At 43.6% G+C, this 25,464-nt stretch overlaps 1 protein-coding gene across 2 annotated transcripts in view; it reads left to right on the top strand.

Annotated features, from left to right (window-relative positions):
* Window positions 1-25,464, top strand: part of Entpd1 (ectonucleoside triphosphate diphosphohydrolase 1) — a 118,612-nt gene that overhangs the window by 69,843 nt on the left and 23,305 nt on the right. For both annotated transcript variants that reach the window (XM_048452849.3, XM_048452850.3), the window contains exon 2: window positions 18,306-18,433. In XM_048452849.3, the coding sequence (XP_048308806.1) occupies window positions 18,306-18,433 (128 nt within the window). The remainder of the gene's footprint in view (window positions 1-18,305; window positions 18,434-25,464) is intronic.

The raw sequence follows: 25,464 nt of genomic DNA, 5'->3' as shown, positions 1-25,464 counted from the left end.
GCATGGAAGTCAAGGACACCTTCTTCCCAGGGTTTATTCTCCACTTCCACCATGGGTTGTGATGATCAAACTCAGGCTAAGCCCAGAGCCAGGGCTTGTGGGAGTCTCTAAACAAGTAGAGAGAACTTTCCAGAGATTGTGTATGCTCTTTGGATTCTAAAGATTTATAATCTACACCACAAAGATTGAAGAGAAAAAACTGAGAAAATTTCCCCATTAATGTTTAGCTTGATGTTTAGAAAAATATGTAAATGAATATAGAAGACTCATTACCACTAGGAAAAGAAACTGGCCTGGGTTCACCAAATCAGCTTGGAACGAATTACCATAATATGGATGATAGGTTAAGAAACTTGGCAGTCTCTCAAATTCATAGAAGTAATATATTTTATTTCAACAGGAAATTTAAAAGGCATTTTAGTTACAAGAATTTCAAACAAAAACAAGGCTGCTATGAAAGACTATTTTCAGCGGTTGTCAGTATTCTGAGAGTTTTGTTTTTTCTTCCCCTCTTTGCCTCCTGCAACACCTTTTGCTGTTGGTATTGAAAGAAGCAAATCTGGAGATTCTTTGATTTTACTGTTGGTACTCTAGTCTGAGGAAGATGTACGGCAGGACTTCATGTTGTGTTTTAGAGTGAGTTAGAGAAACTTGGATTGGAGAAGGAGCCACAAGCACAGGCAGTAAATTGGCCAACAATACAAAGCACTCAGTGAGACATAAAGGAGTTGCTGTAGACTTTGGAGGTGGGGGGGGCTGACATTTAAATGGGTACATGAGGTGAGGATCTTGACTTGATGATGGGGGGGTGTCTGAAGGTTTTACCAGTTCAAATATCTGAAATGACTAGTCACATTGGTGTTAGCTTTCAGTTTGCAGATGAGAGGGGTAATACCAACACCTCGCCTGCATCACCTTCAGCCACATCTGCAAGTTTTGATGGGGTGACTAACAAGCACTGACCACAGTGTGATTAGGGTGACATATCGGAAAACCATGAACTGGGGGTTTGAGATTTGAGGACAGGAAACTTGAGATGCATATACTGGCTGTCTTTGAAGTCTTGAAGAAAATAGTATAAAAATGAACACATTATAAATTGCTTGATAGTCTAGAGCTGGGTCTGTGGGTAAAAAAATAGAAGGAAACTAGACTTGGGTCAAAATCAGAGTTTCCTAATAATTACAGGTATCTGTTATTAGCCTGGGTGACTTTGAAATGCTGTATCCCATAGGGAAGAATGCACTGCAGAGGTTAAAACTTAGCTCTCAAGAATTCGTCAGCAATGGATTGTGGCAGCAGTTGCTGCACCCCAGCCACTCATTAGAATTACCCAGGGCCATTAGGCTGGACCATAGCCTGGGTTCTGCCCTGGGAAGGACTGGGGAAGTCCCTGGGGGTATTCTTCTGTGCAGTTGGTGCTGGGAATTCCTGGAGGGAGGGAGCACTAGGATCCTTTCCATTTGAAAGAAGGTAACTGCCATTCGTGGGATACTTTAAAAGTCTGAATGGTCGGAAGCCTCGCTATGGCAGTAAAGTCAGTCTGCACCTGAGCTCAGAGCAGAGCAGAGGGGACTCAAGAGTCAGAGCCAGCAGGAGGGAACACAGAGGAGGTGCCTGCGAGGCTGGCCAGTTACTGGGGTGAAGCTGGGTTGGCTGGTACAGAGTGAGTGTGGCAGAAGATGGGCACGTCTTCCTGGGAGTTCTCTTGGAATGTAGGCCTTGCAGTAGTACAACCAGAACAGCGCTGGGAAGCTGGGATGGCTGCCAGCACTCCTCAAGAATGCGCCATAGGCTCAGAAGAGGGCAGTGCAGGGAGAGCTCCACTGTCCTAGTGACTGCCCTGCCATCTGAGAGCATCACATTGATGTGATTGTGGTGCTCCGAGGCAGAGACATCCATGTTCCCGCAACTGTTTATTCCAACCTAAGAGCCTCGGCTACTACTTGGACCAGCGTCTTGCCAGGATGCCGTTTGTGGCTTACATGCTTTCAGGAGCTGCCTTGGGAGTTCTTTCCTCACTAAACGGCTTCTTGCACCTCCTGGCCGGGTACTTCAGCCTTCCTCCCACCTTGATGAGCAATGCCCACAGTGATTTCAGTAAGCTAGCTGACTTCAGGGAAGGGGAACAGGGCTGCCTTTAAAAAGTGAGCTAGCAACGACTGAGGAAATTACCTAATAAGGAGCTGACTTGAGGCTTGTTGGCCTCACATACCCTCACAATTTCTTCTTCTAAATGGAGAAGTATGGAGGCGAGTTGGGGTGCTTTACAGAAATAGTGCGGAGAAAACCCCTCTGGAACCACAAGAAAAGGCTCGTAACTGCTTTAAGACATAAAGAATAAATTCAGTAGTCTTATCCCCTGTACTTCTGGAAGGCTTCAAAAGTCCTCCTCTCTATCGATATACATCGGTCTCCATCTAGATTTATGCAGTTCATTGTAGGTAATATTTCTCTATGTATGCAGGAGATAATGCATGACGTAACGTTAACTAGGTAGGCATGGCTATAATGTACCATGAACTGGATGGTTTTCAAAGTATGGTCCCAGCATCGCCATCATCACCCAGCACCTTGTCAGAAGTGCAAACTCTTTGGCTTCACCTAAGACTTGCTGAATCAGGAACCCCAAGGAGCCAGCAGCCCCTGCTTTCCCAACCCTTTAGATGGGTCTGGTGACTGAGAGCTTTATGTTCTGTCTTTAGAGGAAGGGTGTTCTGGGGCTCACCCTCTGACATAGGTTTGAATAATGCAAACTACATGCAGATGTCCCTTCAGTCCTGGCCACTGAGCCAGGTTGGAGAGCAGAGGTCACATTTGCTTGATAAAGGAATTCGAGAGTACTTGTACAGAGCTAGACACAGACGTAATGGGAACTGGAGTTTTAAATGTGTTGTAATCTGTTTCATCTTACTATGAAAATATTCTATCACAGAGGTTATAGGTCATAGTTCATAGGTCAAAACTCTGTGTTGACAGGGAAATAGAAATGGGCTGAATTTTAAGAAAGTGATTTGGGGGACTAGAACACTTGTCGCTCTTCCAGAATCTGAATTCTGTTCCCTGTGGTCACCTGGATGTCCACAGTTTTCTGTAACTATGGTTCCGGGGCTTCTGATGCACCCTGCCGGCCTCTGTGGGCACGAGGCACACCTGGTACACAGATACATATGCAAGCAAAACGCCCATACATGTAAAATAAAAATAAATACATCTACAAAATGAAATGATTTGGTTGCTACTATTTTAATTACTTTGGGTTTTGTAGTAAGGAATCCCAGAAGTGCAAGATGGACCAAGAAAACCATAGGCATGCCAACCTTAATAACAGTCGCATCAGCAATAGCAGCAAAGCAAACACAGTGGTTCTGAGCAGAACTGTACTTGGCCCTGGCATAAAGTCACAATTGTCCAGGCAGTAAGACTCGAACTCGGGGCCTTGTACATGCCAGGTAAGAGCTTCACTTCTGACTTGCATCTCCAGCCGTCTTCTTGACCTTTTAACCAGTAGTTCCCAGTTGTGGCTGCATGTTAGATAGTCCAGGGAGTCATTAAAAATGCCAAGACCCGGGCCTTTGCCTCAATTCTGATTTAATTCATTTGAGGTCCCAGAATTGATGTTTTTCTAAAGTTCTTGCACGAATCTCTTGCAGAGCAGATCTGGGAAATATTGCTTTAATGGCACATCTACACAGGAAAGTAAACTATTAGATTACGCTGTGTGCTGTGAAGAAGTTTGGACTGCTTCAAGGGGGTTAGAGAAGGAACATCTGAAGAATGCCCGAGGAAGCAGTTTGCAGCTGGAATCTGAGGGAAGAATAGAAAACAGTTAAGCAAAAGGGTGGGAGATGAATGTTCCAGGCTGAGAAAACACATCATGCTGGGATCCTCTGGAAAGGGGCAACTTTAGTGATTCATGGCCTGAAGAGCGACAGAGTGAAGGAAAGGTGATAATGATAAGAGAGGAAGAGGCTAGGGATGGGGAGAGGGATGGGGCTAGGGATGGGACTAGGGATGGGACTAGGGATGGGGCTAGGGATGGGGCTAGGGATGGGACTAGGGATGGGGCTAGGGATGGGGCTAGGGATGGGACTAGGGATGGGACTAGGGATGGGACTAGGGATGGGACTAGGGATGAGACTAGGGATGGGGCTAGGGATGGGGCTAGGGATGGGGCTAGGGATGGGCCTAGGGATGGGGCTAGGGGTGGGGAATTGGATGAGGCTAGGGATGGGGCTAGGGATCTGGCTAGGGATGAGCCAAACTATGGCCTATGGGTTGTATTAAGCTCCTTGTTCTGTTTTACTAAGAGCGGTGGGGAGTATGATGTGTTCTAAAACTAATGTGTTATGTGTGGACAGATGGACACTTTGAAAGGCTCACTTCATCTTCAGTTGAAAAGCATGGTGTTGAGAGGAAAGAGTGGATGCAGGGACCAATTAGGAGCCAGGCCTAGGCGGATGTTGTGGTTGGAAAAGAAAGCAGTGGAGTGCTGAAGAGGGAGGGATCCATGGCATTGGAACGTTTGGGAACTAGAACCCTGGGATGTAGCAAAGAACTATGCAGCATTTGCTGAGGGAGCAAGTTGTATGGATGTGAAAAGAGAGGGTAGAGGTGAGAGAGGGGTGGAGGGGGCTGCTGCTCTCCTTGGTGTCAGGGAGGAACAAGTTTGGTAGGGAGCTGAGCTGAGTTCTCTTTGACAGGATATGCTTGTGGGGAACCCAAGCTGAAAGGACAAGTTGTGGGGAGCATCAGAAAGGTCACCCATTCTTATGTCTGGGCAGAGTTGCTCCTGTGCGGATTGTGACAGACACAGGACTACACAGCTCACGATGATCACCCATTTTCTTATAAAGCTTACTCTCTCTTCTTCAGCTTACCAAAGTAGGAAATAGCTTTAAATTTTAGTATAAAAATGAAGATTTAGAAAGATTAAATAACTTGCAAATAATAAGCAGGGTTGAGATTCCATCATGTAGTTATATATAGGCGATGGTGCTTTGCTACTTAAACGTAGTCTTCAACCAGATGACCGGTTTTCAGAAACAAAGCAAGATTAGCCATGTTTGCTAAGAATGGCCAGCTATGGTGCAGTTCTCTCAATTATAAACATGGAATTTAAGTCTCTTATTGTTGGTAATCCATTGAAAAACATATCCGGTGGAGTGCATGACTAAGCCTTGGGATTCAGGTTTGGGATTTATTACCCAAACATCTGTCCTCTTGCTTCCTACAAAACACACAGACTAAAGTTGGGCTTGCATGGCAGCTCACTAAAAATAGAACCTCGGGGCTGAGAAGTTAAAGCACATTTGGGATGATCAAAGCTATCTCTGTCTCTTTTCCATGGGAATCATTGCATACTGAAAGTCCAGATCAACCTCATCCATTCATTTATCCTACGGAATGTGCTGCTGGCCATACCCTTTGCTGGGCACTGAAAAGGTTCTTAAGGTATCCAGACTCAAATAGAGATTGACGCTGGCTAAAGGTTGCTGTTGCACTGTGGTAGGAGTACCCTGAGGCCAGAAAATAAGGACTTTTGGGGAAGCCATTACACGTAAGTGCCTATCACTGTCTTAATTTCCCCATTTGAGATGGATTTCAAAAAGGGGGGTGGGAGGGAAGGTTTTAGAGAGGAGATAGGAATAGATTTTTTTTTTTTTTACAAAGCATACATGTTTATAGGGAAAAGGAGCCTAATTTCAGAGCCTAACATGTTAAGTGCCTTGACTTCTGTAGTTAGATGCCAGAGTATCCTTAACATTACTATTAAAGAGTCTGGATTTAGCTAGGTGTGATGGCTCAGGAGGCAGAGGCAGAGGCAGAAGCAAGTAGATCTTAGTGAATTGAAGTCCAACCTGGTCTACATACTAAGTTCAAGGCCTTCTAGGGCTACATGGTGAGACCCTGTCTCAAAAAGAAAAACGTTTGTATTTTATTTTGAAGCTTTGCCGCTTTAGATCACCATGCTGGCTTCAAAAGGATTGCTTGAGAATGAAATTGCATAGACTTGGTAGGGCCCCTGCAAAAGCTGCTATAAAAATCTAGGGAAGAAATAAAAAAGAAAAACAACTTGACTTAAGAAGTATTTACTGAGTAAAATTTTAAAAAGACTATTTAGAGTTTTGAGGGAGACTGTGGATTCTAAAAAGATATGGGAGGAAGGGGTAATGGACTTAATGAACAGATTCTGTAGAAAGATTAAGTTGGAGTGGAGAAGGCTACATCCAGGTATGGTGAGTTTGCCTGCAGAACCTTGAAGCAGACGTGAGTGTGTGTGTAGTGGGGGTGGGGTGGCTGTGTCATAACAAAGCCAGGAGAGCGGCCGGTCTAGTGGTGAGGATCATGGAGTCACAGTCATTGAGACTAGGGAGTTGTAACCGTTGAGATTAGGAAGTTATCCCATAGGTACTGAGAAGCCATCACCACTCAGTCTGAGCCATGTATGTACAGTGGGGAGAACCCTGTGGGGCAGCCATTCATGGATATAGAGCAAAGGCCCAACAAGCATGGACCAGAGGAGGAGGCTTGCGCTAGGAGTCCGGCATCATGGGAGCTGAGAAGGAAGAGTTTAAGAGGCCAACTGTGTCAATTCTGCAGGAACTATAAATGCTGAAATATACCCACTGGACTTAGCAACACAAGATTGTGGGTGATATTTGTGTGAGCAACCTCGGCGCGAGCCGCATGGGCTGAGGTGCGGGTGGTCTGTAGGCTATGGAGTTTGGGAATGCGCATTATGAAAAGAGGAGAAGCTAAAGTCCAAGAGTTAAAAGAGGTAGAGTTGTAAGCCTGGTGTTTCAGGAATTAGATCACTGCTGGTTTGGAACAGCACCATATAAAGCTCTGTGGGACAGTGACCTCACCCCACTCAATTCTGAGAGAATGGGGGAGGGTGGGTCCAGTGTTGCCTTTGACATCCAAGTATTGTCTTGGCTCACTGTCTCGACCTCAAGGATAGTTCTGCCAATTTGTCATCCTAAAGGTCAGTTCTAGGTGACAGATTTTCCCAGAAGCTGGAAGAAAATGTTCCTCTTTGACTCAAGTGTATTTCTCATAGACGTTTGCCCTTTACGAGTCGCTAGATAATTCCAACTCGACTGGCGCTCATTTCCTCGGGTCGACGCGGTGTCGTGAGCTTTCACTGAGGTGGAGACTCACTTCCTTCCACTGAGAACCTCATTGTAGTTCCAGAGGAAAGCAAAAAGGAGAAATAATTCTTGTCTCTCTTGGTCCTCCCAAGGGGACTTTCTGGTCTGACTCCCTTCCTACCTGCATGAGCCTGAGTCAATGAGGACACAGGAATCTGAGTGTGAGCAGGAAGCCAGAGGTGGAGCTCCCTGTCATTCATGTGGTCTCTGTGTTCTCTTTTCCTGGCCTTCTTTTTTTTTTTTAAGCAATTATATTTTATTATACAACTCTGTGAACAGAAAATAAACAGAAATACACAATCTACTTACCTATACATGTGAACCTACTTTTTAAGCTACAGATTCTTATTCTAGCTTATACTGATTTAATTTTACGGTTCACAGCTATGTATAACCTCATCGCATTAAGGATAAATTCTACATGGAGTAGTCACAGGTAGACCACATTAGGCATCAGCAGTACATTCAAAAACTGTACCTCACATGGCCTCTGAGTTTAGAGGGACAGACAATCTACTGCACTTTGTGGAACAGAAAGAAAGAGAATTCTGTGAAAGCGACATTTGAAAGATGGGGATGTAAGCTGTAGTGTGCGTTTAGCAGCAGCAAGAGCTAGCCGGTTCATTTTCCTCTTTATGGAAAAATTGATCTGGTCGGGGCTGGAACGATGGCTCAGCAGTTAAGAGCAGTGACTTCTCTTCCAGGGGATTCAGGTTAGAATCCCAGCATCCATGACTGCTTCCTCAGCTCCTGCTGGAGATGCACTGCCGGTCCTTCTCACCATCTTTTTAGTCCATGCAGTTGGCCCTATCCCCAGCGTGTGCATATATTCTTTCCATATCCTGAATATAGCAGTAGTACAGTACCGCTTTCGTAGTCATAGTCTAGATTTGACAAATTTTCCAAGACATAGCACTAAACACAGTTTTTCTTATGTGTGGGTAAATGTGGTAGAAGACATTCTCATCTGTTGTATTGGTCTTTATTACATTGCTTTCAAGTGGATTAACTTCAAACCACTATGCTCGGCTTTCATCATTTTTCATATAATTTCTCTACTGAAACTGTACTAGCAGTTATTCCTTTTAGATGTACAGTTAATATGGATTTTGATAAATACGTATGTAGTTATCTAGCCATTACCACAAATAGGATAAGAGTATTTCCGTCATCACAGAAGACCTTTGTGATTCAGCAGAGTGAATCTCCGGCCCCTATCCCGAGCCTTTGCTCAGTGCTCTGCTTTGTGCCACTAGTTTTACCTTTCTGATATTAGAATGACGTCATTCGGCCTATGGCCTTTGACGTCTAGTGTGGAAATTTAACCTCCCAGTATGTTCCTGAGGCTATGAGAAGGTACATGGATAGGATGTTCAATGGCACAGGCTGGGATCAGCTAAAAGACTATTATCTTTCTCCAGATATATATATATTCTATAACATCACTTATCACCATGCCTTTGAGATGAGCCCATACTATTGCATTTATCGCTAGTGTATTCCTTTTGGATTGCTGAGAATCATCCCATTGTGTAATTTGTACACAGTCACCAGTTGGTGGACAATTAGATTTTTATTTTTTATGGTTATAAATAAAGCTCTTAGAAATGTGTAGATCCCAGTCTTTGTATGGAAATCATCTGTACTTTTGGGGCTAACCACCTGAGAGTGTGATTACCTGATCATAGAGTAAATACTTAGAGGTGTATCTTGGTTTCCTTGGTTGGAGTATTGGCTCACTCTGGGGTACCAAATAGATTGAAGTAATACAGGGCTCATCCTCTGGTATGCTTCACAGCCTCCTACGTTAGTTACAGTACCTGATGAAAGGTAAGGGCTAGGTCTGCAGTTGTTATACTGTGTTGTTAGGGACTAATGGCAAGGGAAAAGTCTGAACGTATTTAGTTTAGACGCAGTTATTCTCTCAAATATGTGTCTTCTACAGTGGACTGAGTTTTCAGGTGCAAAACCTGGAGGTATGAAGGCCAACTATATTTAGTTTCATAACTAACTGCTGGATATTTTTCCAAATTGGCTGTGTCATATTGCATCCCCAGAAATAATATATGTGTTCCATCTGTTTCTTATCTGATCAACTCTGAGTACTGACAGTATTTTAAATTTGGGGGCCACTCTAGAAGGTACATATCTACAAAAATATGAAAAAATTCTACTGAGATATCACATATCTTTTTTATCTACATATTTTTCTCATTTTTGTTTTTCCTTTTTAAAAAACAAAGAAACAGCAACAACAACAACAAAAATAGGACCTCACTATATAGCCCTGGTTGGCTTAGAACTTGCTATGTAGACCAGGCTGGACATGAACTTATGGATCTACCTGCTCTGCCTCCTGAGTGCTGGGAATAAAAATATGTGCCACCACTCTGGTTCCATTGACATCCTTTTAATGCAAGATAATTCTAAAGCATTTCAAGCATTTCTCATGTTGAAAATCTTATGTATTTTCTTTTCTTTAAATTACCTATTAATGTTCTTTTTCTAGTTTTCTATTAGCTGGGTTGATGATTTTCTTTTCTTTTTTATGCTTTTGTTTGTTTGTTTTTCAAGACTTTGTATAGCTTTGGAGTCTGTCCTGAAACTCTCCCTGAAGACCAGGCCAGCCTTGAACTCACAGAGATCCGTCTCCCTCTGCCTCCCGAGTGCTGGGATTAAAGGTGTGCACACCACCACCTGGCCAATGATTTTCTTAATGATTTTAATGTCTAATCTATTAGAAAACAAAATATTTGATAGTGCTGAAAACATTTGCCTGAATTTATCACTTTAATTTTGTTTCATTCTATTTTTTCCACATTAATACTTTTGTGCATGCTCTAGTTTGTGCCTAAAGGCTGAAAAACGAGGCACTAGGAATGAGAGAATTTACACATGTAAGATATAGGAAAAAAGCCCACCAGGACAACATAGTCTGTGTGAGTTAGTTCATGATAGTTCCACTGTTGCCCACGGGCCTGATGCATAACCAGAAAGGATTTTCTCAATGGCTGTCTGTTTCTGTTTTTGTCTGTCTGTCTGTCTGTGTGTGTGTGTGTGTCTGTGTGTGTGTGTGTGTGTGTGTGTGTGTGTGTGTGTGTGTGTGTGCTGGCAAATAACCACAGCTTGTTGACATATGCAGCTGCTTCTGAGAAAGACTAGAGTCCCCGGGGCACAATTGTTTGATTTCAGATGTGGAGAAGACTTGTTCAGTGCAAGCCATGTGCAGAGACCTCAGATTGTTATGCCTCTTGGCTAGAACACAGGGAATTCCAGTGTGCAGACTCAGTGACATCACTTTGCCGGAAACAGCCCTACTCCCTGCCAACCCTACCCTTAAACATGGGGATTCCGTGCTAATCACAAAGACCTTTTATGCTCAATGCAATCTGTGGGAGAATGAACTCAGTGGGAGCAGGAACGGGAGTGGGTAAAGAGAGTGGGTGCTGTGGTGGGAAGAAGGGAGGACAGGAGTGTGGGGAGGGAAACCCCTTTGCTTCCTTACTTCCCCGCTCAGAACTCTGTTGGCATCTGAGTTTGCAGACACTAGCATTTTCGAAACCAGGCACCATCAAATGCCGTGTCAGTGACATTGGCTATTGGACAAGAGCACATCACACAAGACTGCTGAGGGGGCAGCCTAGGCTTGCCTGAGCCTGCTTGTTCTGTGTGCCATCCCCCTCCCCACTGCCTGATTATCCCCGACTAGGTTCCCCGGCCAGAACTCATCCTCAGAGCATCTGCCAGACTCAGTTAAGATAAATATACTTATTTTTCAAAAAAAGAGCTGCGAGGTGAGAAGAAGAATCAGCTAATTAGAGCTCAAGCGCAAACCAGTAATTACTTCTCAGAGGGCTAAGGTTCAAGAGATCAGTGAGCTTCGACCCTGGAATATAGCACTATACAGAATTAATCATTCTGTACTCAGTTCCTGTCTCCTTTGCTAGCCTCATCCCCACCCCTGCCCTTCCTGCATATTCTCTGTCTTTGTGTCTCTCAGCTTGTCATTTTGCTTCCTTTCCCTTTCCTTTTGCCTTCTGTCCTTCAACCGACTGATCATAATCAAGCCCCTGAAGTTCATTTTCAGCAGGATTCCCCACCACCCCCCACCCCCCACCCCGCAGTCAAGTTTACTACTTTATCCTTGAACTGCACGTGGAGTGATTGGAGGAATGTGAGGGATCTAAACCAGAGTAAGGTCTTCTCAACTGAATGAACCTTGGGACCCAAGGATGGTTGACACTGAGCAATGTCTGTAGGTCTCTAGTACAGGAAGACAGTTGGAAACATTGGAGTGGTGTCAGAAGATGCAAATCAAATCCCTGTTCTGCCTTTTGTAACATTTATGGCTGAGCACATCCCCAGATAGTCTTGCTAATCACAGTCTTTGCCACCAAACTGTAAGCTTTTCACGGTCTGGATCAAAGATACTGCAGTAGTAAAGGGTAGAACATTGGCTGCATTATCAGAGAAGTCTAGACTGTTCTCCCGTCACTGTTGGTACTAGCTGCTTCCTCTTCTGGATGATGAAATTTCCTGCTACGTGTGACATAATATCCCAAGCACTGTATAGGATTTTGGAGACAGGGTCTCTCACTTAATCTGGAGCTCACCAATTTGGCAAATTTACTCCACACATCCCAATGCCCCCATGGTGGGGTTACAGATGTGCACCACCGCACTGTGCCTGGCTTTTACATGAGTACTCAGGATCTGAACTTGGGTCCTCATGCTTGCACAGCATACACGATGGACCAAACCATCTCCCGGCCAATTAATTAAAGATTTTGAGCTGACGCCATTCCATATTTAAAAATAGGTCAAGCTGGGATGGTAATGCACACCTCTATTCTCAGACTCAAGAGGCAGAGGTAAGTGGGTCTCTGAAGGTTCAGAACCAGTCAATAGCTCTGCATAGTAAGTTCCAGGACAGCTAGAGTTATATAGACTGTGTCTCAAAGACAGAAGATTAGAAGTAAAAATAGGTCAGTGACTGATGTTCTAATAAGAGAAAAGCCAGACGTTTGACAGTCAGAAACACACTAGAAAGGGGATGTGAGGAGATAGGCAGGAATTCGAGTGATGCCAAGGAATGCTGGGAATCATGAGAAGCTGGAATAGGCAAGAAAAGCATCTGCCACAGAGCCTTGGAGTGGACTGTAACCCTGACAACACCCAAATCTTTGACTCTGTCCTTAAAATTGTGAGAACTTTTTTTTTTTATTGTTTTAAGCCACCATGTCTGTGGTCATTTGTTGGGGCAGGCTTAGGAAACTTATGAAAGTCTTATCTACCTGATAAATGACAGTATATTTTCTCATAGGAGTTAGTGGATTCGTTTGTGGTAGATGCATTATTATTTAAAAGATTAAAGTTTAAATCTGGGCCTCAGAGTTCTTAAGTGTGGGTTATGTTGTGAGCTCACTGCATCTTACTTCACCTTGTGAAGCAGGTATCATACCACTGCCCATATTGACACAAGGATCTAGAAGGGCCCTCAGAAGGGCTGCATAGGCAAGCAGTCTGAGCATCTCTGTGGAGTTGGTTTCTTGCTGGGAGATTCTGGTGACTTTAGCTCCGACTCCTCCTGAGATCCTCTCTTAGCAAAGCACAGAAGGTGTTGAGAAGACTTCATGAGCATGGTACTTATTCCTGGACATACCTGCTTGACTGTTTTGGACCAAGATCCTAGTCTGGCCTCACTTGGCTGTGTAGTTATCCCATGGTCTGACCTAATGGAGTAGGCTCATGCTGTATTAAAAAAAAAAAAAGCTGGGAAATGTTGCCCTACATGACTACATCTTTATAATGACCACATCCTTAAGCCCCAAGGACTTCAACAGCCCTTGATGGATCTGTGTTTACCTCTAAACTGTTGAACATAATTCATACAAATGACTCTGGAATACGTCATATCTTTCAGAGTAGGGCAATGACCTTACTGGGACCTCCAAGGTCTTATGAGCCAAGTCCCCTCTTATCCCTCTGACTGTGTTTTGCCTTTCCCCCTCTCATCTCTCCCCCAGCCACACTGTCATCCTGGCCAGGCCCTGTCCTACCTTGGAGCTATTTCCTACACAGCTGCTTAAATGTTCTGATCCTCTTGACTCTCTCAAGATCACCTCAAAGGCCTTCCTGGGTTGCCTTATTCCTCTCTTTGTACCTTTTTTTTAAATTTATTTTTTAATTTTTTTATAATTATGTAATGTTACATGGAGAGAGGCTCATTTGTCCCAGCTGCCTGGCTAGCTTACAACCAAAATAACCACACAGAAACTGTATTAATTAAAACACTGCTTGGCCATTAGCTCTAACTTCTTATTGGCTAACTCTTACATTTTGATTTAACCCATTTCTATTAATCTGTGTATCACCACGAGGTCATGGCCGACCAGAAAAGTTTCAGCACGTCTACCTCCAGCTGCGGATCCATGGCATCTCTCTCTCTCTCTCTCTCTCTCTCTCTCTCTCTCTCTCTCTCTGCCCTTCTTCCTCCCAGCATTCAATTCTGTTTTCTCCACCTACCTAAGTTCCACCCTATCAACTAGGCCAAAGCAGTTTCTTTATTCATTAACCAATGAAAGCAACACACAAACAAAAGGAACTCCTACACCAATGTAATATCCTCCAAATTTTACTACTTTGTCTTACTTTTCCTTCCACACTGATATATAAGTTCCATGAGTGTGGGAACATTGTGTGCTCTGTTCACTAGTATAGCACAGAGCCACAGGCAAGTCTAGTCCCATAGTGCGGTGTATTCAATGATTATTGAACACTTAATTGAAAGATCGCACAAAGCACAGCCACCTATCCAACAGCTGTAGAACTCTGAAACAAAAGTGCTTACTAGAGGGTAGCACACAAGGGCAGACTCTAGTGGGGCCTGCAAGTCGGAACAGCAGGGAGAGGTACCTGCAAAAGCCTGATGACCTGAGTTCAGTCCCTACAACCTACACGGAAGGAGAGAGCTGACTTAGACACACATGTGTCATGGCACCCGTGCACCTCTAAACACATGTACACTAAACGAATGCAATTTAAAGAAGGGGGGAAAGTATGGAGAGGAGTTTAACCTCCAATTGAGCCTGATGTAGGGGCAACAAAGAAAAAGACTTGGTGAAGAATGAGGAGAATACAATTCCAAGAGAAGAGAGTATCACATTGAAAAAAAAAAAAAAAGTCTGAGATTCCAAAATTCACTCATTCTTTTACCCTGGAGACACAGCTGTGAACAAGCCAGAAAAGCAGTTCCTGTCCCCGGGGAGCACATGCTACTGATAGTGCTGAAATATCAGTCATTATCATCTTGGACGCAGCAGGCAGCAGGAAGTTACCACAGATTCTTGGTCAGGAAGTTCCTTGTTCTAGAAGATCTCTACAATCATCCAAAAGATGACTTCTGACAGGGAAGGGAACCCGGAAGTGTGGGAGCCCCTGGAAAGGGCTTTCTGGGTCAGGTGGGACGGGAGTGTCAAGAGCCAGGCGGTGGCTGTATCCAAGGGACCTGGCACAAAGCCCACCAAATGTGATTGCGGCCTAAGTGTATGTGTCCTCTGATGGCCAAGAGGAGAGTAACAGAGACAGGCTGAGACAGACTCAGGAAGGAGGGGGCCCTGAACACCATGAGCGAGCAGCCCTCCTCTGCCCTCCTCTGCCTGGAAGACAGGCCTCCATAGTGTCTCTGTCTCTCATCAGCATTTATTCGTGGATGCTGTGTTCTCCCATGACAAGCCAGGATTACTCTGGATGCGGCCCCCTCAGTTGCCTGGGATCCATAGAGGAAATGTTTGGTTGCCTTTGCCTGAGACTCATCACATCTGTCAACATTGAAAAGCTTTTTATCAATGGAAAAGTGTTTGAAAGATTATCTTTTCGGTATCACATAACAGAGATCCTAGGACTTCTCTCTACAGTGGCATTTTGATAAACTGATTATGATTTTTTACTATAGTGAGATTCTAAACTGAGATCAAGAATGAAGAATTGAAGTAGGGATTTTTTTCTGTAGCTTATTGGCTTGAAATTAGTTTGTATTTTCCTAAAATTTGGGCTTCTTTCAGATATTTCTGTCAAATGAAGGGTGGAAGTTATTCCTTGGTATGTGGGTCTCTAATGTTAAACAGAAAAACCTGTTTTCCTGTCATGTGAAGTGAAGAAGGTGGCAGCTCTGAGCTTTGTGCTTTGTGCTTGGATATTTTTGGTAAAATCATTTCTCGAACCTTTAAAAAGCATTGTGTTATGGGCTAGGGACGTAACTCAGTTGGTAGAGGGCTTGCCTAGCATGTATGAGCCCTGGGCCTGCTTGCCTAGCATGTATAAGGCCTGGGCCTGATATCCAGAACCATATAAAACTGGTAAATGTCGCAGGCTTGTAAACCTAGCTCCCAGGCAGTGACAGCAGGCGACCAGAAATTCAAGGTCATCTCAAGCAAGTTCAAGACCAGCATGCCAGCCCACACGAGTGGCACACACTGTGTGAGCCCTGTCTCAACAAACAAACAAACAAACAACAAAACCAGCAAAAACAAAGGAAACACACACCACACTATGTTCAGTGATGGAAACCTCCTCTCTGTCACCCATGCGTCAGTGAGCTGTGGCTTTCTCTGCAGAAGAGAGTCAGTATGAGTTTTCATAATAAACACGACTGTTTTAGTAAAACCGGATCTGAAAGAACTGCAGGCCAAAGGCAAGAGTGACGAAGGTGGTTCCCCAAACCTCTTTCCCCTTTTCACTCTTGGAAATTGAACGCAGAGACTTCCACATGCCGAGCAGGGGTCCCCCTGCAGCCTGTCCTTCCTTTTTCTAACCAGCCTGGACCTCCACACGTAGCACCACTTCCTGTGAAATGTCTGGTTGTCTGCCTGTGCTAGGGCTTTTGAGAAGTCCGTGGAAGACACAGCATCTCAGTTGCTCCTCGCGGGGTAATGACGTGAGCAACAAACTCACAAAAACAAATATTTTTGGTAGTAAAGATTTTGAAAGTTACACATGAAAAATTTGTATATTTAAGTTCTTTTGCTTATCTTTCATAAGAAATAAGAATATGGTGAGGGTAAATGTGGAAAGCGATTAACAAATATTTGCATAGAAAAAAGTTACCTTGTTGCCACCTTGGAGCTTCTGTTGTTCTTGTGCCTTCCTTCTGGAATGATCCTATTCCATCTCACAGACGGTGCTTTCCCATCACCCAGTCCTTAGCTGAAACATCAGGGAAGCTTTCTTGGCCTATAATCTAGCACTATAATTTATTTATCTCAGGTCCCAACTCTACATGAATCAATTGACCACATTCCCTGGTTTTAGTTTCTTCTTAGCACTTACCATAACCTGGGAACATTTTTTTCATGTAACCTCTTTTTTTGGTTTGCCTGTCTCTCTCTCTCAATGAAAGGCTAATTCTAAAGAGCAGAGATCACGTGATCTCTTTCATTGTAGTGGTTTAGATACTAAGAATAATGCCTAACTAGATGTGGTAGGAAAGTGAGTCAGCAAAATTGTCACGTGAGAAGGAAATAGCTGTGCGGATGGTACTGTGTCAGCAGCCTCGGGAATGGGAAAATAGCAAAAGTGACACGTAGCGACAAATAGCGACCTATCCACATTGTACCTGGTCGTCCAGAGTCCATGCTGGATAGCACTGTTTTAACTCCAAAGCTTTGGAAATGAAGAAGGTGATTACTCGCAGATAGCCCTCCCGACTCTAGAGTTCTGTAATCAAAGAGGACAGTTTTTCTGCCACAGCATCTGTACATGGATGTTTTAGCTTCAGGTAATTATTATCCTGGCATTATATCAAAGTATAATCTTACTGGAAGATGAGCTCAAGGTTGATCAACTTAGCATCTCTAAATGATCCTGAGGACTCGGGTTCCTCCTATCTCTCTCGGCTCTGCCATCAATGTCTGACATCTCATCCAGGCAGGGCAGTGAGAAGAGAGAAAGTTTCTGCATTTTCACTAGTCTCACTTAAGTAGATGTCAGGTGGTCGGGGTGGTGATTCGGTGTCTACCCATTGTGGAGACCTTCACAGGTAGGGGTGTGCAATCACACAAACCTAACAGGTCCATTCCTTAGCTTGGGGGAGGCAGATATCTAAACAAGGTGCGTGTTTATTCAGGAAGAGAGAAAAGCAGTGTTGTGGGTTTCATTTTCTGTTTCTTCTTTGGAAGTAAGAGGTAATGTATGGCTAGCATTTTTGTCCTGAGTTTTGTACCATTTGGCTTGATGCATCGAGACTTCTTGAAGACTCTGGGGGTTGGGACAGACTAGGCACCCATGTTACAGTCTTTTGAAAAGAGTTCAGGTTTCTGCTCAAGGGCATAAGGAAGAGTTCCCACGTCAGTCCCAGCCAGCTCTTGCTCTCACTCTGCCCTTAGAGAAAGGTAAAGTTCTTTGGAGAACCCAGCTCATTTAAGATGATTCTGCGTCATGTGTTCCCATCCTTCCGCAAAGTCGAAGGAGACATTTGAAGGTAGCTGGAGAGACTGGAGGACAGGTGGAGTCATCCAAATGGATGGACCTTCTGCTTCCTATATGTGTCCTCCGTGTGGTCTATTTAAGTCCAGGTGAAGTAACTTTATGTGATTCTTCTAGTGGAGCTTTGAAAACTTCCTTTGCTAGGGTATGACTAAAACCAGAATGGATTAGCTAATGGAATGTCAGTTTACCGTATGAAGGTGATGGCATCCAAAAGGCGTGTCAAGCCAGAAAGTGTTCTGCAGTGGTGGGATTTGATGTTTGATGGTGTACATATGATTGATGTCTTTTTATTTTTTTAGCAAATTAAATATTTTTTTGTATAAGTGTGTATTTTAAGAATAAAGAGGGCAATTCTGTCTTCTGTTAGCTGTTACTTATCTTTTATAGACACCCCAGATCCATGAAATGAGGCAGCCATGATACTCTTCCTTATTCCATACTAGTTTTACCCATTCTTTCTCCCATACCACCAGCTTGGTTTGGTCCTCATGGTACAGAAAAAAAACTTATCCTTCAATTATTTCCAATTATTTGCAACTCTCTTGTGGATACAAATAGGCTTCATATTAATGTCTCTGGTGTTTCTGGATAGTCATAATAAAACCAGAACGGGAAGAAAAATCATTGTTTATTGATTTCTTACTCATGTTTTGGTTTTCATTTTAGATTCTAAGGTGAAGAGATTTTGCTCCAAAAACATCTTGATCATCCTCAGTGTCTTCTCTCTCTTGGCCGTGATAGCTTTGATTGCTGTGGGATTGACCCAGAACAAACCATTGCCAGAAAATGTTAAGGCAAGTGAAATTACGAATATTTGTAATGCAGTCATTATTTTACTTTATCTTTTAACTTAAAAATGTGGTAAATTTGTATATACATTATAAATATACTGTTTTATGTTCAAACTGAAAAGACAATAAACATTTCTATAAGGGGCACATCTCACATGAGTGGGCCTGTGAACCATGTAGTGACATGTGCAGAAGTTAAGTCCTGAGACACACATTTTGAAATATAGTCATTCTACTGATGAGAAGACAATGACCTATGAGCCTGGAAAGTCAAATGCTCGCTCGCCCTGTTTCTGAAGCTGTTGCCACCCACATCACTTGCTGTGTAGAAAGGCGTGGGTGTTCCATTGGCATCTGTTTGTCACACAAGTTCACCCCAGTTGTTCCGTGTACAGCAGCCGCTTTGTCAGGATAGAAGTTGGCGCCGTCTCATTGATGGTGGTCTCTTGCCTTTAATGTTTCGTGGCATTGGTTCTCTTGGCAAGACTTCACTCGCAGCTAAAGCCTCATGACATCTTGGTTTTGCTATTTGTTTACCAGCTCCAAAAGTAAGTGATTGCCTTCTCGATCTGACCTTCTTGCTTCAGTCTTGCATCACAGGGGAAAGGGCTGCTGAGAAGGTAACACTTGTGCCCTGTGTTCCCAGTGTTTGCTGCGGTCAGGGCTGGCTCCTTCGCTCGCAGTGGTCTTCAAATCTGCTGTGCTTCTGTTTTGTTCCATTGTTTGACAAAAGGGAGTCGGGTCTTTGACATTCATTAGATAAAAGGTAATAGTATCGTATCACAGGAGCAGCTCTGCCATTGAAGCGAATATGGAAACATTGCTGATAATTTTACATACAAAAGCTGGTCATTTGTTAAAGTTCCTTACTGATTTCAGTAAGAGTTCTGTCACATACTGGGAATGAAATGTTCAAACGTCAGTTGAGTGAATATGGAGTATGAGAACGTTTTTAAAATCTAAAACAAGAAACAAAAAATGGAACCATTTTTATTGTGTGATTGTCACATCACAGCCTACTAAAATATGTTGAGAACTTAATTAGTAAGATGAGCAGTTGACCCTCAGAGTCTATAGGTTCCAAGACATCCACCTTTGAGTATAAAATCTGTGGTATGGGCATGGGAGAGCTGGCCCCGCCCCTTGCAGGGGCAGGGTGAGGCCCAGAGGAGGGCCTGGGCTGACAACTCAGCTACCACCCAGGCCCAGACCCAGGGCTTTGAGCTGGCCCACCCCAACATCTACCCCATCCATGACCAGCTGGAGGGTGTGAAGGGGCCAGTCCTATGATCTCCGTGACTCTGGGCAATAGCAGGCTATCTGAGAGGAGTTCCAGTGAGGGTCCAGAACTGATGGGTAGCAGAGGCCAGAAGCCTTAAACCAGACCAAGGACTCACTGCAACGAACATTTGCAAGTAAAGCTGTTTGGGCGAAAGGGCGTAGGGCATGACACAGCCCAGGTCCCAAGGCCACTACGATGAATGACTATGATGAACGAATATGTGATAGAGAGGCGGAAAAGGCAGAGGGGGGACAGGATAGGACCAGAGATGCGGCAGCTGTGAGGTATGAGAGAAGGTTGTGACTGACAGAGGAGCAGGTTGTTGCCCAGAGGGCTTGACAAGACTTTTTTTTTTTAATTTTAATTTTTTATTTTCTCTTGGTGGGGAGGTTACAAGGGTGGATGGTAGATTTGGAAGGACTGGGAAATGAGTGAAGTTGGGATGTATAATGTGAAATTCTCAAAGAATCAATAAAAAGATTATGTTTAGAAAAACATCTATGGCTAGTCAAGCCCTTTATGATACCCAAAGGGTAATATTTGCATAGAACCTATCTGAGGTTCTGAGCTAGAATTCCTGTATATTTAAAATAATCTCTAGATTCCCCATAAATTCCAATATAATATAACATCTATGCAAATAGTTGTCACACTGCATTGTTTGGTATGTATTGTATGAAGCTGCTGGTTCATTTCCCGACTGCCCAGCAGCTCAGACCCCAAATAACCACACAGAAACTATATTATTTAAAATATTTCTGGACCAATGACACTAGTGTATTTCTAACAAGTTATTACATATTAAATTAACCCATTTCTATTATTTTATATTTTACCATGAGGCTCTACCAACAAGATTTCGACTGGTGGCTTGCATCTTTCTCATTTGGTGCCTCCATGATGTCTCACTGACTCTGCCTTCTTTCTCCAGGAGCAGATGTGTCTCATTGTCATGAAAGGTCCTAAGTTCTTAAAACATTTTAAATGTCATATTCTGAAGAGATCTGGAAGATTTGAAGAATACATATCTAACTGAAATGTATCTCTATATATCTAGAAAACCTAACTAACATGACTATAAACTTGACTATAATAGATGATTATGTATTACCCTATATTTCTTAATTATACATTGCATTTTTAAATGGACTACACAAACACAATAGCTTAATCAAGAGCAGAAATATACATATAAAAATTGACCTTAATTTTGTGTCAGTAAACCAAGATTCATACCAATGCAAATCTCTATAGCATATCATCCTTTAAATGTAAACAAACATTTATAAACAGTCATTTATGGAATATGGTGTAGTTCTCTCCAAACTGTTTCCTGCTTTTTGTTGGGCAAAGTAATTTTTAAGGGTGTTTATGGCAACCTTTCAGGGGATCTTGGTCCATCAGATCACATTAGCTTAGAAGGATTCCACAGGTTCTCATCTTTGGATAAAGTTCTGTGCAGTGCCTGTCTCTGGCAGGGCTACATGGCTTCTCCCTGACTCTGCCTTCTTTCTCCCAGCATTCAGTTTAGCTCTATTCTTCTAAGTCACCGGCCAAACCAGCTTCTTTATTCTTTAACTAATAAAAGCAATACATAAGCAGAAGGACTTCCCACACCCAGTATAAACAAATTTTAGGAAATGTTTTTGCTCTTCCACTTGCATATTTTTTTTAAAAAATATTTATTTATTATGTGTACAGTCTTTTGTCTGCACGTATGCCTGCAGGCCAGAAGAGGGTGCCAGATCTCATTACAGGTGGTGGTAAGTAACCATGTGGTTGCTGGGAATTGAACTTGGGACCCCTGGAAGAGCAGTCAGTGCTCTTAACCGCTGAGCCATCTCTCCAGCCCCCACTTGCATATTTTTGCTCTGCCATCTGCTGTATTGTTTCTGCCATTCTCCATGAGTGCAGGATCCATAGACATGCAGAAGTGGTTGTTTTCACTTCTAAAATGACCATGTAAAAGATAGCACTTAATTGTCTGTACACAGATTTTTTTGTTTTATGCAGATGATCTAACCTTGTTTTGTTTCTGCTTAACATGGTTTGGGTTCAGTCTTGCTGAGGAGGTGGTGGCCTCCTGTCTGGGATACACCTGGCAAACACAGCAAGAGCTCCGTATTGTGTCCGCATACTTACTCCCGGGTCAGCTACTACCCAGTTCTAAACATACTGAGGACAGGAACTGGGTTCCATTTGTCTTGCATACATCTTATGTACTCATTCATTTAAAAGACAGTCATTGGTGTTCTGGAAATATACCAGTGAGCAACACTGGAAAAGTATATACACTGAGGGGGAGGAAATAATCATTGGTCAAATAATCACAATGTTGTGAGTGTTAGCTCACAGCCAGTCTGGCACTTGAATTGAATGGGGATGCTATAAAAAGTTGCTGACTCGGTAAAGTGAACAGGATCTGAAGAAAAAACTGCATCCTTCTTGGACACAGGGATGTCAGTGGAGGTGGCAGACCACCAGCCCAGGACCCTCCAGACATCCTGTTTACCCTCAGTGTGAATGTGCAAAAAGAAAGGTCAGGAATCTTTCTTCAACAGACATCCTAAGGCATTCTCTTGCCAGAGAAGTCATTGAATCACTGGGTACCAGTACTAAGTATGCACTTTTAGATGATCCATCTATGCTTCTAAAAAGAAAGGCTTCAGTGGAGTGGACAGTCCTTAGCAATGTCTAATTTTGTCCTTGAAAGAGTGCTTTTGTGTCCGTGGGTCTAGGTGGAAAAAGACTTTGATTTTTGCCCTATCCCCTGCTCATATGGACACTGGCCATTGGTTGATACCATTTAGCATGAATAGTCCACATTTTGATGTTCTAACTAACCCTATAGCAAGCCTTCGACTTGTGTTCAGGATGCCCTTACTCTGGAAAGTAGGCTCAAGGGGCAGGATTTTTTTTTTCAATCACAGTAACAGTGGGTTTAAGCAAGGTAAATTCCTTCTTCTTAACCTCATTTTCTCTGCATGTCGAGTGAATAGTAAAAACACCTACTTGGAGGATGGGTTGGGATTAAATAGAATAAAGCAAGAGGTGGCATGTAAGAGCATCTATTGCAACATAAACTGTGGGTAGTGGTCCACTGTGAACACCCCTTTACAGAAGATGGACTCCATGGAAGCCCTGTCGCCCTTAGTGGGTTGGGGTTTCTGCCAGTGCTCTGCAGGGTTTCTCACTTCTGCTGAAGGGTGGTGGACTTCCCCAAATCTGCCTTTTCAAAGCAGACTGAAATGGTACTCTGGAATTGGCATTTGTGGTTCTCTCTTTTTATGGAGACCTTGAAAGAATTTGCTTTGGCTTGCACTCTTAAATGCTCTTGGAAAATAGCTGTTGTTATTTTTACTTTACTGCATTTTAACATTGTCCAGCACATGGAAACGAATGGCAGTGATTGCTGGACAGCAATGGTAACGCAATCACCAACTGCTAAAACGGTTCACTTTAAAATGGTTCACATAGGACAGTCTGTGTTATGCGTGTTTTAGAATTTGTATTCAAGAACAAGTAACTAAAGAGAAAGAAAAGAATAAATAATTTCCTAAATGTTTATCAGCTCCACGGGCCTCTCTGTGGCTCCCCAGAGCCTGTTTATAGGGATTAGAAACACATTGTAAAAGATAGGTTTTGTTTATAAACCCAGGCTCCCTGAGCCGGACCAACAGGGCTGCGGCAGTTACTGTTAAAGCTACAAGGCCTTTATAGGGGTGGGCTAAAGAGTCAGTATTTCCAGAGCGGTCCTGTGAATTTGCTCCTGGTAGCCACAGTCAGAGTCCCTTTTGAACTACTCAAACCGACTGCCATACAAGTGTGATTTGTAAAGATTGGCGTTTGCTTTCTCCAGCTTCTGGAAGAGTGGGAAGTCCAAGGTCCGTGAACTTGCGTACTTCAAGTCTTGCAAGGACGAGTCTCTGGATGCTGTGTTCACAGCAGGGGAACACCACTCCTCTTCATATGGCAGTGGGTTTGGAAAAGACAGACCCCCTTCCCAAAGCCCACTCATTGGCTCATGAGTTTACTCCTGAAAGTAGCATTTTCATGTCCTGCACACACCACTCCCATCAGGCCCCACCTCCCAGCATACTCATGTGGGAAGTTAGCTCCCAGCATATTCACACTGGAGTGGAAACCACCAGCTAAAGCGCCAGGCGGTGCGGTTTGGAGTATAGTGTGTAAAACAGCCCCAGGGTCCCTGCTTTCTAGCCTGAGACTGTAGGTAGCTGAGAGCAAGGTCGTTTGCACAGACAGATCACTACCCTGTAAAAAAATGCACACTTAAAAAACACTGGAAGGAAGCAAAGGTTTGGTGATAAAGTGATAAAAACATCTAGATGGAATTTCAAATGTCTTTCCCCTTTGTTTTCTAGGTGATATTGAATAGGTCCTTAGCAATCTGAAAATGGAAAATACTACTGAAATAATAATAATAGTATAATGATAATAATAGTGGATGCCAAATTTCTTCCTCAATATTAATATTTTTCTTTAAAATGAAAGGCATACTCATAGGGGTTTTTAGAAATTCTCTGCATATGGCTACAGGAAAACAATGTTTTTTTCTCAGGGTCAGATTTCCCTGACATATTCACTAGCTAACGGGATGGTGGGTCTGGAAGGGAGGGCGAAGGGACGTGCCCCAGACTCTGGGCAAGGTTATTTGCTGAGATTCTGTGGCCCTGTTCTCCCTGTAACATACTCTGGAGAATGCTGTGGTGACGGACAGGCACAAGCTGGGGGCTATCTGGGCTCCTGGGGGACACTGGAACCACAGGAGGCAAACACCCCTAATGTGTAGACTGACAACATTGGCAGTCTAGCTTTAGCTGTTCTCAAAGTGTCAACTGATTGTTCGATGAAACAATTTGGAGCAACCTAAACCAGCCCTCAGTGGGCAGGGTTCACAGGTTAGCCTTCAGTGCCATGCATAGGCTGAAATGTCCTCTACCTTTGAGAGCTGTGCAGGGCTACCTTCTTAAACACTTGCAGACAGATGCATGAATGTTTTCATCTCTCTACTGTCTCACTGCACAGGGCCTCAGAGAAACAGGCTGACAGCAGCAAGGTCAGCTCCTCGGCTCTCCTGGAAGAGAGGCTTTCATGCCAACAAAAATAGAAAGACGAGGGCCTCCTGATTGCAGATGAAGGCTGCTTGCTGCTGTCTCGCCAGCTTTTATCATATGCCACTGTGGCTGGAACATCTTCTGGTAGGAAGAACTCAGGGGCCTTGCTGGGAGCAACGGAATTTTTTATTGTTTAACCCGAGAGCCTTTTCTCAAACCCTGGGAGGTTTCCCTGGGGTCTGAAGGCCGCAGACCCCAGTCAGCAACCCCTCCTGCCCACTGTGATTGCCTAACTAAGCCATCTTGGATTCCCATGTCTCAGAGGAGCCTGGCCCCTTTGCTTCTTGGTTATACTTAGGGCAAGTATATAGATACTATTTTTTGAGCACTTAAAACTAATAATTAAAGAGCCCCCCCCCCACACTGTACGTAACAAGGCAGAAAACACTGAGGGGGTTTGGGAGGGTCAAACATTCGTAGGAGGTCTGTACACTGGTGCCTCCCAGTGAAATGGAATGACCCAAGAGGCTCTACCTTTAGCTATTCCTAGTGGGCCGGGGTGGTCTCTTACATCTTCACTCCTGCCTTTTCTGCCTGTAAGCTCTTAGGTATTAATAGATGAGACAATGTGGACTTATATAATATAAATGCATATCACACACACACAATTTTCAAGT

This window comes from Myodes glareolus, chromosome 7 (assembly GCF_982192425.1).
Source record: "Myodes glareolus chromosome 7, mMyoGla1.1, whole genome shotgun sequence".
NCBI lineage: Eukaryota > Metazoa > Chordata > Mammalia > Rodentia > Cricetidae > Myodes > Myodes glareolus.
This window is presented reverse-complemented; position numbering and strand designations above follow the sequence as displayed.